The sequence below is a fragment of the Martes martes genome (genome assembly GCF_963455335.1).
Source record: "Martes martes genome assembly, chromosome: 17".
Lineage (NCBI taxonomy): Eukaryota > Metazoa > Chordata > Mammalia > Carnivora > Mustelidae > Martes > Martes martes.
In genome coordinates this window covers 52,781,327-52,795,578 of record NC_137905.1, presented here as the reverse complement: position 1 = coordinate 52,795,578, position 14,252 = coordinate 52,781,327, and the positions used below count along the sequence as shown (strand labels likewise).

General features: G+C 52.4%; 1 protein-coding gene across 1 annotated transcript; it reads left to right on the top strand.

Annotated features, from left to right (window-relative positions):
- The first annotated feature begins 8,825 nt into the window (after positions 1 to 8,825).
- Positions 8,826 to 13,919, top strand: KLK14 (kallikrein related peptidase 14). The gene is made up of 5 exons (XM_080827816.1): positions 8,826 to 9,064; positions 9,959 to 10,130; positions 12,031 to 12,288; positions 12,427 to 12,559; positions 13,152 to 13,919. The coding sequence occupies exons 1-5, from the start codon at positions 9,025 to 9,027 to the stop codon at positions 13,302 to 13,304; spliced, it is 756 nt and encodes a 251-aa protein (XP_080683942.1). The 5' UTR covers positions 8,826 to 9,024; the 3' UTR covers positions 13,305 to 13,919.
- The last annotated feature ends 333 nt before the right edge of the window (positions 13,920 to 14,252 follow it).

Genomic DNA, 14,252 nt, shown 5'->3' with positions numbered 1-14,252 from the left:
TCCCTGCTCAGCAGGGAGTCTGCTCCTCCCTCTGCTCTTTCTCTTTCTTACTCTCTCAAATAAATAAAATCTTAAGGAAAAAAAGAATGAGCACCAGAAAGCAATGGGACAGAGGTCCCAGGTACAGGGTCCCAGGTACAGAGGTCTGCAGGTAAGGAAGCACCTAGAACCTGTGTGGAATGGCTGCTCCCAGGGTGAGATGGCTGGAGGGGAGCTAGCCCAGGAGGCTGGGCCCCTGAGAAGAGTGAAAAGCTGCTGCACACTGAGGGCTGGCTGCTGGGGGTAACACGGGCCCTAGGAAGGGTTCGGAGCAGACAGGACTAGCCCTGAGTACCAGAAAGCTCCTTCTGGGGCCATGTCCGGGAAGACTGCGGGGAGAAGACAAAACAGAGCAGCAGCAAGGGAGTGGGATGGTGGGGATGGATATGAGGGCTATTTAAGAAGCACTCACCAAGGGCTGGAAATCCTACTAAACTCTAGGCTGTGTTTTGTAAGCATAAGAGCTCCCCCATGAACCCCAGTACAAGAGAAGTCCGTCCTAAACAGACTGAACAGAAATAAAGATGTTCGCCACTCAGGCAGATGGCCATAGTAAACACGGGACAGTCTTTTGCTGAGGGAGAAAGCCATAGTAAGCATGGAGGGCGGAGTAGGGATGTTGCTGAGACGGGAGCCCTAGTCATCACGGAGGGGGACTTTTGCCGTGGTCTTTGGCCTTGCACACTGCAGCCCCTACATAAACACAAGGGATCCTTCAGTCTTGTTGCCTATGGCTGTGGATCTGGTGAAAGGATCAAGGCTGATGATGCAGAAACCTCATGCCCCAGAGTTGGAAGCTTTCTTTCCCTTAGGGATTCAAAGCCCAGTCTCAGAAAGATGGGCTTTCCCATCTTCCCCCTGTGTGTGCTCTCCCAAGCCTGGGTAATTGGAGTCTAGTGTCAGGTCTGAAGAGGTAGAAGCATTGGGTACAGAGATTCTGGAAGGAAGCAGATACCTGGAGGGAGTCGGGAATTCTGGAGGCAAGTGGATTTTTCGGTAGAAGCAGAGATCGTGGAGAAGAGGAGCCTTTGAAATAATCTCCCTCCTTGGGCCTGTTTATAGAGCACCTCACCGCATGTCAGGTAGCAGACTCGTCTCAGGGGATTCAGCAGTGAACCCGCAAGGCAAGGCTCCAGCCCTCATGAAGCCTCAGCTCAAGTGAGAGAGATGTTACTTCATTCCACAAATGTTTGCTGTGTACCAGGGCACACATGTGCCAGGGCACAGATCAGATAAGGAAGCCCAAACCCCCTGCCCTGTCAGAGATGACACTCAAGTTATGGGAGACAGAATCCAAAAGAAAGCCAGTAAATAAGATGTGAGGGACATCTGATGGTAATAAATGCCATAGAGAGAGAGAGAGAAAAAAAAAAAAGACAACAAACAAGGAAGCAAACACATAAAGCAACTGTAGTTTGAAATGAAGCATAGAAAGGAAACCAAGAAGGGGCTGAGGTAGAAACTAGAGGGGAATGTCTGCTCCAGACAAGGTGATCATAGGCACAGTGGCAGGAAGGGTGTCTCAGGCAAAGGAAACAGCAAAGACAAAGACCCTATATTGGGAGGACGACTACCATGCTGAGAAAATCGAGGAAGTCCAGGGGAGCTGAAGCATGGTGCATGATGGAGTGATGAGCTTGGAGGGATGGACGTAAGCCAGACAGAATGCCTTGGAGGCATTCGGATTTTATTCCGTTTGCAGTAGGGAATCACAGATGGGTTTTAAGCAGGTTGTAACATGATACTGTTTTATACTTTAGGAACATGTTGGCTGCTTGGACTTGGACTTGGCAGGGGTGGGGGAAGGTGGGAACAGGGGTCACATGTGGAAGCAGTGAGACTAGTTAGGCTGCTGCACTTGAACGGGTGAGAGATAAATGTGGCTTGGTAAGACAGGAGGGAAGTGGGTGGGTTCCACGACTGTTTTGGTGCTAAGGTGACAGGAATTGCCAAAGTGGGAGGTGGGAGGGAGGGAGGGATCCAGGACCAGTCCCGGCTTTTGACCTGAGCAACAGGGAGAAGGATGGTGTCATTTACCAACAAGGGGAAGACCGGGGGATGGTGAGGGCGGACGCATCTTCTCCCACTTTTTAAACAGAAATAAGTGGGAGATAATAAAGATGGAGGGAGGTGGGGCAGAAATGTTTGCTGCCTGTTGACCTGGCATCAAGGGTGCCCAGGTGTGCATACAGAGGCCGCCTGGCACGTAGCTGATACAGGTGCTGAGTCAGAGACATCTGAGAGGTTACCCAGAAAGTTTGGGTAATCAAAGAGACATGTGAGATCAGCAGCAGAGGGGCATTGAGCCAGACAGGCTGAGGTTTGAATCCCAGCTGCGCCCCTTGTTCACCATGCAAAGTTGGGCAACTAACCTCATTTCTCTGGGTTTTCTCCATCTATAGAACGGGAGCGATTATGTGTGCATCACACAAGGCCAATGGGGGGATGAAGAGAGATGTGGCACATGGAGGTACTAGAAAAATTGCCAACCAAGAGCTGGTCAGGGGTCCAGCAAGGCAGAGGTGAGGGTCTGTGTGCTCATTCCACAAGCATTCATTGCATGCTGGGCTGTCCCAGGGGCTGGGGATCCAGCAGAGGACTTCCTGCCCTCAATGGCACACAACCAGATTTGAAGGCAGAGCAGCATGGCGTTTAACAGTTGGATGACCCAGGTCCCAAGCCTGGCTAAGCCATTTGCACGAGTGACTTTTGTCCGAGATCCCGCTTCCTCCCCTGTAACACGGTGCTAGTAAGAGTGTCTAAGGCTCCTGAAGCTGCTGTAGGGATTAACCGTGATGATATTTGCGGTCTTTGGCAACCTGCCTGATGTTTATTTTAAGTGAAGACGGAGACGGGCATTCCCTGACAACAAGGTCAGGAGTGTTGAAGAGAAAACCCCCTGGTGTTGCAGCCCCCTCCCCCCGGCCCAAATGTGGTCTGGGACAACTCCCCCGGTCACTTGTTCCCACGGCAGCGCCCTGGCCCCTATCTCCATCCAGAAAGGCTCCACCTCTGAAGCCACAAAACCCACATCCCACTCCCTGACCACAGCCTCCCGTGCTCCCAGAGCTGTGGGTGGCTCTGCCGTACCTGTTCTTCCGGCTCAAGGGCACCCTGACCCCCTCATGCAGCCTCTGCCAAGCCCCTCTGTCTGCACTTCCTACACCCCACAGTCCACCCCTTTCCCCAACCTAGAGTCCTCAACTCCCTTGTCTTAGCACCCCTCCCACCGTCGCTCAGTCCTACATGTGCCTCTTTGCTGGAGAAAAACAAAACAAAACCGTCCAACTGCTCAAATGATGCCCCTTTAAATTCCTGACCGCCAACTTCACCTGAGCACCTTCTCCGCCGCCCTCACCACCCCAACCCCACCCGCCCAGGTGCCCCTTGAGGTGAGCTGGCATCGATCTTCCCGGAGGAAACAGAAGCCAACCCAAGGGCCCTCCCTCCTCTTCCTGCCACAGGACCCACACCCCACCCGAAACCTCACCCGCCCTTTCCTCCTTCCTTCCTGGAACAATGGAAGAGGCGTCTTTCCTCCTGTCCGGAGCTAATCCCACCACTCTGCAGTTGCGCCATCCGCCCCTTTGTTCTTGGGCATCTCATTCCCTGTGGTTTTTAAGAGCTCTCCGCCTGGGTTCAAATCATAGAATCACGGGGCCACCACTCAGTGTTGTGTAAACTTGGGCGGGCAACTTCTCTTCCTCGTCTGTACACTGAAGATAATAAGAGCGTCCTTCTCACGAAACCATGGGAAGGGTTTGGTGAGTTAATTTATGAAAAAGGTGCTAAAACCGTGTTGGACACCCAAATCCGTGTATAAATGGAATTGACCTTCAAATCGCCTTGGAAGACAATAGAAGATTCTGGTAGTGGAGCGGAGATTCCTATGGTCCTGGAGTTTGTATACTTCCCCTTGCACTGACCAGCTGGCTGACCTTGGACCAGCCACCTTCCCTCAGCCTCAGTTTCTCCATCTGTAAAATGGGGACAAGATAATACCTATCCCATAGGGTCCACAATTTCCATGACTCACTCTGCTCCAGCCATGCTGGCCTCCTCACTGGTCCCCAGACACACCTCAGGGCCTTTGCACTGTTGCCCCTTCTGTCTGGAAGAGTCTTCCCCTGGAGATCCCCAACTACCTTTTCATCTTTGCCCGAAGGTCACCTCAGTTGGGCCTTCCTTGACCCTACTCCACTCCCTACTTTCTTACTATTTGAAATATTATGTGTTGTCCTTATTTAACTTTCTCTTGGTTGCCCCCCCTTCCAGGATGTAAGCTTCAGCAGGGCAGGGATTTCTGTCTGGTTCATGGTTATATCCTCAGGGCTCGGAACCGTGACTCCTGCACAGTGGGTACTCTGTGTTGTTGAATGGAAGGAAGGAGAGTGAAGGAAGGCAGGAGGGAGAGGGAGACAGGGAGGGAGGAAGAAGGAAAGGAGTGAAGCCCCACGAGAGCATCCTTGGTAAAACAAAATGTGCAACGAAAGATGATTCCATCTTAGAAAGGAAGGAAATTCTGACACGCGCTACAACATGAACTTTGAGGACGTTGTGCTCAGGGAAATAAACCAGTCACAAAGTGATTCCACTTCTGCGAGGGAGCGCCAGTGGTCACATCCACAGAGGCAGGCGGAAAGCAGATGGAGGTTGGGGGGGAGGCGGGGGGGGGGGGGGCAGGGCTGGGGGAGGGGATGGCGCTGGGGTGAGGGGATGGGGAGGAAGTGCCGAACAGGGACAGAGCTCTGGCTGGGGAAGACAGAAGCTTTCGGAGATGGATGGCGGCCTCAGGCCACTGAACTGTCCACTTAGAAATGATTTAAGTGGTGAATTTTATGTTCTGTATATTTTACCACAATAAAAAAGGAAAAAAAATAATAATAAAAATAAAAATAATTTTAAAAATTTTAAAAAAAGGAAATCAAATTTTTAATTTTTTTGTATTTCTTTTAAAAGTGTATTTATTTGAGAGAGCGAGAAAGAGAGCAGGGGGAGGCGCAGAGGGAGAGGGAGAGACAGAATCCTCAAGCAGACTCCCTGCTGAGCACAGAGCTGGGTCGTGGGGCTCATCCTAAGACTCCGAGATCATGACCTGAGCTAAAATCAAGAGCCAGCTGCTTAACCGACTGAGCCACCCAGGCAGCCCTCAATTTTTTTATTTTTAAAGATTTTATTTTTAAGTAATCTCTACATCCAACATGGGGCTCAAAACTCACTACCCAGAGATCTAGAGTCGCATACTCCACCAACTGAGCCAAGTCAGGCATCCCGCAAATCAATTTTTTAAAAGCTTTGAGCATTAAAGGACAAAAACAAAAGAACATAGCACGGCGCTTGGCTGTGCCAAGCCCTCAGTAAATGGGAGCTATTTATATCCTTCCCCTCTCCTCACCAACCTGGGACGGTCACACACCTCTTGTCCCTGCCCCATCTAAGGGCTGTCTTCACTCATCACCTCTTCCCCAACCCCCCTTCCAGTCCCACCAGCCATGAAAACCTTCCAGTCTCCCCACTGCCCAGTGGGGTCCCACCCCCATGTCTCTTCCTTCCTGGAAAATTATCTCAACTTTCAACCCTTTCCTGGCCTTCTGCCTAGCTCGCCCCTTGCTCCTTCTCAGCACCCTGCCCCCTAAACCGGGGTCTTCCTTAGGGTCCTGGGCAGATGTCCCTGGTCCTCTCACTAGACACAGTCTCCCTACGTGGGCTGCAGGCACTCTGGCTTCCACACCACTTGAGCTAATGACGCCCCACCGACATCTCTAACCAAACAGCTCTCCTAAGCTCCAGAGATAGGAATCCACCAAGGATCCTAAGGGCTCCTCTCTCCCCTGCTCAGAATCGCCCTTGAGCTTCTGCTTCTCCTGGTCACTTTTCCCTCCAGCCCTCTGGGCTCTGTCACCATCCTCCTGCCTGGAGGTCTCTACTCAAGCCCTTCCCCTCTCCCCCTGCCCCTCCCCACCACTCTACACTCCCTCCATCCCCCTGGCGAACTCCTACTCATCCACCGCAGGCCCCAGCTGAGACAGCTGGGGGCTCCTTCGGGAACCCTTCCCCACTCCTGGGGTTCCATCAGTCCCTTCCATATTCCTTGTCAGGGGCACATCACCCCGGACCAAGTTTCCTATTGCCCCATTGGCCTTTCCCACCAAACCATGAGCTCCTTGAAGGCAAGGACTCTGGCCATCTGTTTGTTCACTCGTTCATTCACTCACTGAATATCTTTTGCACACCCATGTCAGGGCCAACAACACTGCTAAGGTGGTGGGTGGAGTGGTGAGCAGGCGGCCCAGGTTTGGGATTCTGGCAGGAGGCTGCTGAATAACCCAGTGGAGCATGCAAGGACGGGGGCTGGGCTGGGGAGCGAGAAGGAGGGGAGCATACTTGGGGTGCATGGGCCAGCCTTTCGCTAGGGCTCCCTTGGGTTCACTGAAGACTTCTGCTTAAGCAGAGCCTTCTTTTTATTTTACTTAAATTTTTTAAAAGATTTTATTTATCATTTGAGAGAGAGAGAGAGATCATGAACAGGCAGAGGGGCAAAGGGGGTGTCAGGAGACACCTGGGGTGTCAGGAGATGGAGAGCACAAACAGGAGAGGGTCTGCAAACTGCAGACCACACTGAGAACAAAGCCCGACCCAGGGCTCCATCCCAGGACCCCCAGGATCATGACCTGAGCCGAAGACAGATGCCCAGCCGACTGAGCCACCCAGGTGCCCCTCAGAGCCTTCTTTTTAGGCGGAGGGAGACCTCATGCTTACCAGAGCCTTTCAACTCAGCAGAGGGTCCCCCTGAGTCCATCAAATCAAGGTTTATGCTCAGATGGAGGGGGTGGGCTCGCCTTTACCCAGAAATTCTGTTTTGTTGCTGTTTATTTTGAAATAAATTATGCAGAGAAAAATAAAAGGAAATACTTATGGACTGTAAGAAGTTGTTCAAATGATAGAGTCCCATGGACTCCTTCCCTCCGCTTCCCCCAGTGGCGATGTTGTCATAGATAAATCCCTGCAGGCTGTATCAGTCCCAGGAAATCCCCAAGGGCCAGTAGCCAGACTCTAAGGTCTAGTTCCATGTCTCTGTGCATAAGTTTGCCTGTGTGCGTGTGTGCACAGGTGTTTCTTTTTTTTTTTTTTTAAGATTTTTATTTATTTATTTGACGGAGAGAGAGAGCACAAGCAGGGCGAGTGGCAGGCAGAGGGAGAGGGAGAAGCAGGGTCCTGGGGTCATGATCTGAGCCCTGAGCCGAAGGCAGCTTAACCGAGCCACCCAGGTGCCCCTGCATGGTGTTTCCATGGAAGGTTATGTCATGCATACATCCGTGTCACCATGAGGGTCCCCAGGTGCAGAGAGCCCCCTCCCAGGCCCCCTGTGCCCTAGGGGGGTCTTTCCTTCTGTTCAGCATCCCACCCTTCTGGTTTGCCAGAGCCAGAGCTGACACCTTCAGCTCCTCAGAACCAGATCACAGGAAACAGAAGGGCACACAGGGAGGTGGGCGTGTGGGTTCAAATGCCCGGAGTGAGTCCCTAGGGACAGAGACAGGGGCTAAGCAGCAGACCAGGCAGAGAGGGAGGAAAGCGGTTTGGGAGCCAGTCTGGGTGGGGGAGGGGGGGCGGTGCTGGGGTGTCGGGAGAGGGAGAGTGCAGAGGTTGCCTCCTGAGTCACCGTGCCCTGCTCAGGCCCAGGGACAAACTGTAGTCATTAAGGAATTTAAGAGGCTGGGGAGGTGCTGAGGGGAGCGGGCCTTGCCCCAAGTTAAGAGGGGTCCCTCGAACCCAGAGCCCCTCCTTGGCCACCTGGAGTCCCTTCCCACCTCACCACTGTCTCTCTCCCTCTCTCTGGGTCTCCATCTCTGTCTCTGTCCCCCAATCTGCCCCTGCCCCTCTGCAGAGCCTCAGCTGGAGGACCCCAGTTCTGTACTGACCCCCCCTCCTCCCTGCTGGGGTCCCTGCTTCCCAAACTCCCAAGACTGTGAGAACCACAAAAGCCTACAAGGCAGTCCCAGGTGCCTCCCGCCCGTCCTGTCTCCTGCCAGTTCCCAGCCCCACCCCTCCCTCCCTCCTCATGGCAACTGTCACCTTCCATGTTTGCCTGTCTCCTCTGTCTGTGTCCCCATCCCATCACCTGTGTTACCTTTCATTCCCTCTGTCTCCCCCTCCTCTGCCTTGTCCATCTTCCTCCTCCTCCTCTCCAGTGTCTCAGCACTTGTCTGCACCATCCCTGTCCTCCTCCCCCCACCGGTGCATCCCGCCCCCCACCCCCCAGCCCCTTCCCTCTGTTTCTCCACCCCCCCCCACCCCGACCCTCTGCTTTCCCACTCTGCCTTCTCCATGAATCTGTTTCTGGGCTTCCTCTGTTCCCTTGCCTTTCCCCGCATCTGCCTCCTCTGTCCCTGTGTCTACATTCGTCTTCTTTCCCCTTCCCCACCTTTCCCTAGTCTCTCTCCCTCTGACTCTTCTCTTCTCTGGCCTGTGTTTCTCTGACCCTATCTCTGGGTCACATGTGACTTCTCTTTCATTTCCCAGACTTCTCTGTGTCTCTGTCCCCCACCCCTCCCAGCACCTTCCCGTGAGACCCCCATCCTGCCCACCTTGCCCTGGGGTCCCCCCTCCCGAGTGAGGTTCCTCCCAGATTAAACACCATCACTGGGCGGGTTCTCATTAATGTTGTGGCTGCTTCTCTGGCCAGAGGGGGGAGGGAGGAGATAGGACAGGGAGCCCTGGAATAGGAACCGGGCTACTAAAAAAAATATCAGGAGAAGGGCAGGAGGCAGGGCCAGTTGCCCAGACCAGGATAAAAGGGCTCCACGGAGTGACAGGGAGGCAAGACACCACCGCCACGTCCTCCACACACAGAGGTACATCCATGTCTCCAAAGGTCTTGGTCTCTGTGTAAGGTCCTCTCTGTCCCTCAAACTCTGGGTTTCTTGCAGCCTGCTTCTCTCTCACTTTCTCTCTGCATTTGCCAGAACCCAACCCCCAGCCCCCAGAATGTTCTTCCTGCTGACAGCATTCCAGATCGTGGCTCTAGGTAAGACAGCAGTGGGGTCTGAGGTAAGGACAGTCCCCTGGAGATGCTGAGAAGAGATGGGGAGGGTTCCCGGGGACCCAGTGTACTCAGGGGTGACCTGGTGAGAAGGTGTGGGTGTGGCTTTGGGGGTCTTGGCTGAGGAGCCCTTAGGAGAGGGCCTGAGTTCTGAGTTGTGGAGATATTAGGAGATATGAGGGTACCAGAGTTGAAGGAGATGGGAAGGAATGAATGAGGACTTGTGGAGAACTGTCCAGTCCTGTCTGGGTTTTATTTAAAAGGAGGCTGCAAAAAATAAATAAATAAACAAACAAACAAATAAATAAATAAATAATAAAAGGAGGCTGCAGAACTAACGGAAAGATGGCATGTTGTTGGTGGTGATGGGGGTAAGGGTGGTGGTAGGGGGTTGGAGGGTGTGCTCACAGGGAGGGGTGAGGATCGGCAGATGGAGTGGGTGGGGGGCAAGATGGTGGGAAGACAGTAGGTCCTGGGGGGACCATATGAGTGTGAAGGTTGGAAAAAGGACAGGGAGCTCCTTGAATGTGTTCAAGAAAGATTAATGGGGGAAATTGTGACATGTTATGAGAAGTGATGATATAAACTACTCATGGGAGAATAAAATCAAAGGTAGTAGATATGTCAGAGCCCTGGATGAGGTGGCCATGGGATCAAGTGCTGTACTATGGAGGTGATGGGGGGATTGTCAGAAAACTCCCGATAACAGCCAACATTTGGCATATCTCGCAGATCTCACACTGCGTGGGCAGATAGAGATGGATGGTTTAGGGGGTAGGTTATAAAAAGGGATTTGTGGGTCTCAGACGTCCTAGAGAGTTGGGAGGTGAAGAGCATTTGTTCATCTGCTTTCCCCACCCCACCCCTGCCTGTTCCTAGCCATGGCACAGAGCCAAAGGGATGAGAACAAGATAATTGGTGGTTACACATGCGTCCAGAACTCCCAGCCATGGCAGGCAGCCCTACTGGCAGGTCCCTTTCGTCGTTTCCTCTGTGGAGGGGCCCTGCTGTCAGGCAAGTGGGCCATCACTGCTGCTCACTGTGCACGCCCGTGAGTAATCCCCTCCCCTACTCTTGTGCCAAGTGAATTCCAGAGTCTAGAGCCCCAGAGCTCAGCTAAGAAACCAGAGCATTGTGTTGCACCTAATTTAGTAGCTGGGGCCTGGTTTGGGGTCTAGATAAGAGCCTAGAATTACCAACACAGCTCAGAATATGGAATCCAGCCATAAATCTTGAACTCGGTTTAGATTCTTTTTTTTTTTTTAAGATTTTATTTGTTTATTTATTTAGAGAGAGAGCGAGCAAGCAGGGGGGGAAAGGCAGAAGGAGAGACAGAATCTCTAGCAGACTCCAAACTGAGAGCAGGGCCGAAGGCGGAGCTCAATCCCACCACCCTGAGGTCACAATCCCAGCCAAACCACGAGTCTGACGCTCAACTGAAGGAGACACCCAGGTGCCCCTCGGTTTAGATTCTGAAAGCAAATTGACAGTTTAGAACCCACAGGCCAGTGTAGAGTCCCGCACAAAAAGTAGAACCTAATATAATCTGGAGATCTATCTAGAGGCCAAACTCTATGTAGAGACTAAGATTAGGAGCCCATTCCAGATTGGTGGTTCAGTTTAGGGCACAGTCTACATTCAGTAACTCAGGACCCCTCTCAAAACTTAGAATTCAAAGTCTAGTCCAGACCTGCAGTCCATAAATCCCTAACCCTGTTTACAGCTAGAACATATAGCTCAGAATGTAGGACAGACAGACCCAGAACCTATTCTAGAGGCAATGTTTAATTCAGAATCTAGTCTACAGCTCCTTTTTTAGCAGCTGGAATCCAAACTTCAACCTAGTGTCCAAATGCAGACCATAATCTGAAGCCCCATACAGAACTCAGAGCCCCTCCAAGAGTCTAGACCTAAACATAGAACCCAGATCCAAGAAAAGAGTCCACCCAGTGCCTATAAACCAGACCTAATGCCATAAACTAAAGTTTGATGTAGAACCCAGAGCCCAAAACCTAGTGCAGAGTCTGGAATGCAAAGCTCAGAATGCAAGGCAATATCTAGAAACTTGGATCCAAAGTTTCTGGAGCTCCATCTAGAAGCCAGAGCTCAACCTGAGGTCAAGGGCTCAGACCAGAGTCTAGAAGCAAGAGCCTAGACCATAACTGTAATTCTATTTGAAACAAAGCCTAGCCAAGAATCAAGAACTCAGACTGATGGTTAGGACCCTAAGCTCAAACACAGAGCTCAAGACATTGTCTAAAACCCAGGTCATAAACCAAAACTTAAGCAGGAACCCAGAACTCAACCTAGCAACTTAGAAACTGAAGCTTGTATCCATGTCCAGAATCCATTGTTCAATCTAGAATTGAGACTACCCTAAGACTAAGAGCTCAAGTCAACATTCTAGAACCCAGACTCAAATCATAATGCAGAGCTCAAAATAGAACCCACAGCCTATCCTAACAGCAGAAGATCACACCCATATCTAGAAAGTATACCATGATCCATAAGCAATCTAGAAAGCCTAGATCCTAGCTTAGACTCAAATGTTCAAAATATCTAGAATCCAGGGGCCAGGCTGGGACCAGGATGGAGCCTCCCTGGAGCCTAGTCCAGGATATCAATCCTGATTTAGAGCCTAGAGCCATAGCCCAGACTCTCTCTTGGAATTCAGAGCCTAGAACCCAACACTGAGCCAAGAACTCGCAATTATCACCTTACACCCAAGCCAGAAAGCAGAGCATAGCTCAAAATAGGAAGGGGTGGATGGTAGGATTGGGCCAAGAGAGAATGCCCAGGTTGTGGGAAAGACGAGCACAGCAGCCATAAGCTCCATAAGCAGTTCAGACTTGTGGAAAATTCATCACCATGGAAGAGAATGGGGCCGGAGGGTGGGGAGGGGTCTCCAGGTCAGATCCTGAGCAGTGCAACTTTTGGGGTTTATGGGCCAGGATCCTTCACGTAGCCCTGGGCAAGCACAACCTGAAGAACTGGGAGGCCACCCAGCAGGTGCTACGTGTGGTTCGTCAGGTGCCACACCCCCAATACAACTCCCGGACTCACAATAACGACCTGATGCTGCTGCAGCTGGAGCGGCCCATTCGGCTGGGAAGGGCAGTGAGGCCCATCACCATAGCCAGCTCCTGCGCAAGCCCAGGAACCCCCTGCCATGTGTCAGGCTGGGGCACCACGTCTAGCCCCATTGGTGAGTACTCCCATATCCTGGGAAGGAAGGGCTGGGGGGCCTGGACTCCTTGGTCTGAGGGAGGAGGAGGTCAGTCCCCAGACTCCTGGTCCTGCTGAAAGGTAGAACCCTCACTTGTAACCCTTCTGTGCCCCCCAGTCAGCTACCCCAACTCCCTGCAGTGTGTGAACATCAACATCTCCTCGGATCAGGAGTGTCGACGGGCTTATTCCCAAGCCATCACTGCTGGCATGGTCTGTGCAGGTGTCCCCCAAGGCGGGAAGGACTCCTGTCAGGTGAGGCCCAGTAGGAGAGCTGGCGGAGGGGGATTGTTTGGGGCTGGGACTTGGGTTTCAAAGGATCTCAGGAGCATGAAAATCAGCCGAGGCCTCCCATAGATTGAGAGAGATTGTAACAGCTGGGCTGCCTCCTAGTTGTACACCCTTGGATAACAGACCTAATTCCCCTGTGCCTGAGTTTACTCATCTGTCAGGTGGGGGTAGCACCTCTTAGGGGAGGTGGTGGAATGAGGTGGTAGTGCATGGAAAGCAGCAGTGCTCTCATTGTCGTTATTACATACGGGCATTGGGAAATCTGTGCTCAGGGACTCTAGAGTCCTTAGCCCATCCCTGAGAGGTGACTCCAGAGACAGGGAGATAAAGAAGCATACACGGTTTTCTAGAGCAGCATAGTGAGACCCAAGAGGCAGAGACAGCAGGAACCAGGGAAGAGGGAAGGCAGTGACCCCAACCCTTCGGGCTGATATCTCCAGAGCCCTGCCAGGGCTCTCAGCCCACCTCCTTCCTCACCTTTGCCTCTTGGGTTTTCCATATCCATGCCTCTGACCATCTGTCCGTGGGTGTCTCCATTTCGGCCTCTCCCCTTTAGGGTGACTCGGGGGGACCCCTGGTGTGCAAAGGACAGCTCCAGGGACTTGTGTCCTGGGGGATGGAACGTTGCGCCCTTCCTGGCTATCCTGGAGTCTACACCAACCTGTGCAAGTACCAAACTTGGATCCAGAAAACCATACGGAGCAAATGATTGCTGGTGTAATAGCCCATCTGCTTCCCTAGATATTGCTCTCTTCACGCCAAGACCCCGGGGTCCCAGCCCCCAGCCCCCTCCTCCCTCAGACCCAGGGGTCCCAGCCCCCAGCCCCTCCTCCCTCAGACCCAGAGTCCCAGCCCCCAGCCCCCTCCTCCCTCAGACCCAGGGGTCCCAGCCCCCATCCCCCTCCTCCCTCAGACCCAGGGACCAGGCCCCCAGCCTCTTGATCTGGACTCCTGGCCCAGAACTCTCCTTTCCCAGAGAAGTTCCTTCAGGATTTCTCTCCACACCCCCACAATATCATTATTCAAGGACCCTTAGGTACAGGAATAGGAACATGAAAGCACAAAACTTGCACCATACCCCAAAGAAGACATTTTTCAAAACTCTTAGTGTCTCTAAAAACCAGATAAACAGGGGCACCTGGGTGGCTCAGTCGGTTAGGCATCTGCCTTTGGCTCAGGTCGTGATCCCAGGGTCCTGAAACAGGGCCCCACATCAGGCTCGCTGCTCGGCAGGAAGTCTACTTCTCCCTCCCTCTGCCGCTCGCCCTGCTTGTCCTCTCTCTCTCTCACTCTCTATCTCTGTCAAAAGATAAATAAAATCTTTAAAAAGAAATAAATAAAATAAAAATTAAAACCACATAACTAATAATAAAAATTGAAGAATCCTAAATTCCATTCATTGGTTCATTTACTTCATCCTATGGATATGCCTACGGTGGCTTCATGGTGCCCAGCCAGGAACTGTGTTCCTGACAAAGGCTGAGTGGGGTGCGTGTCGCTCTCTGGGGGCACTCCCCAGCCACAGTGTCTGGTGTGGTAGAAGGAAACACCCAGCCTTGCAGCCTGACCCTGAGCAAGACTGCTCTCCCTGAGCCTCAGCCCTGAGTCCTGTGAGCAGGGACTGCTGATGTCCACAGTAGGGAGGGCAAAGACTCAC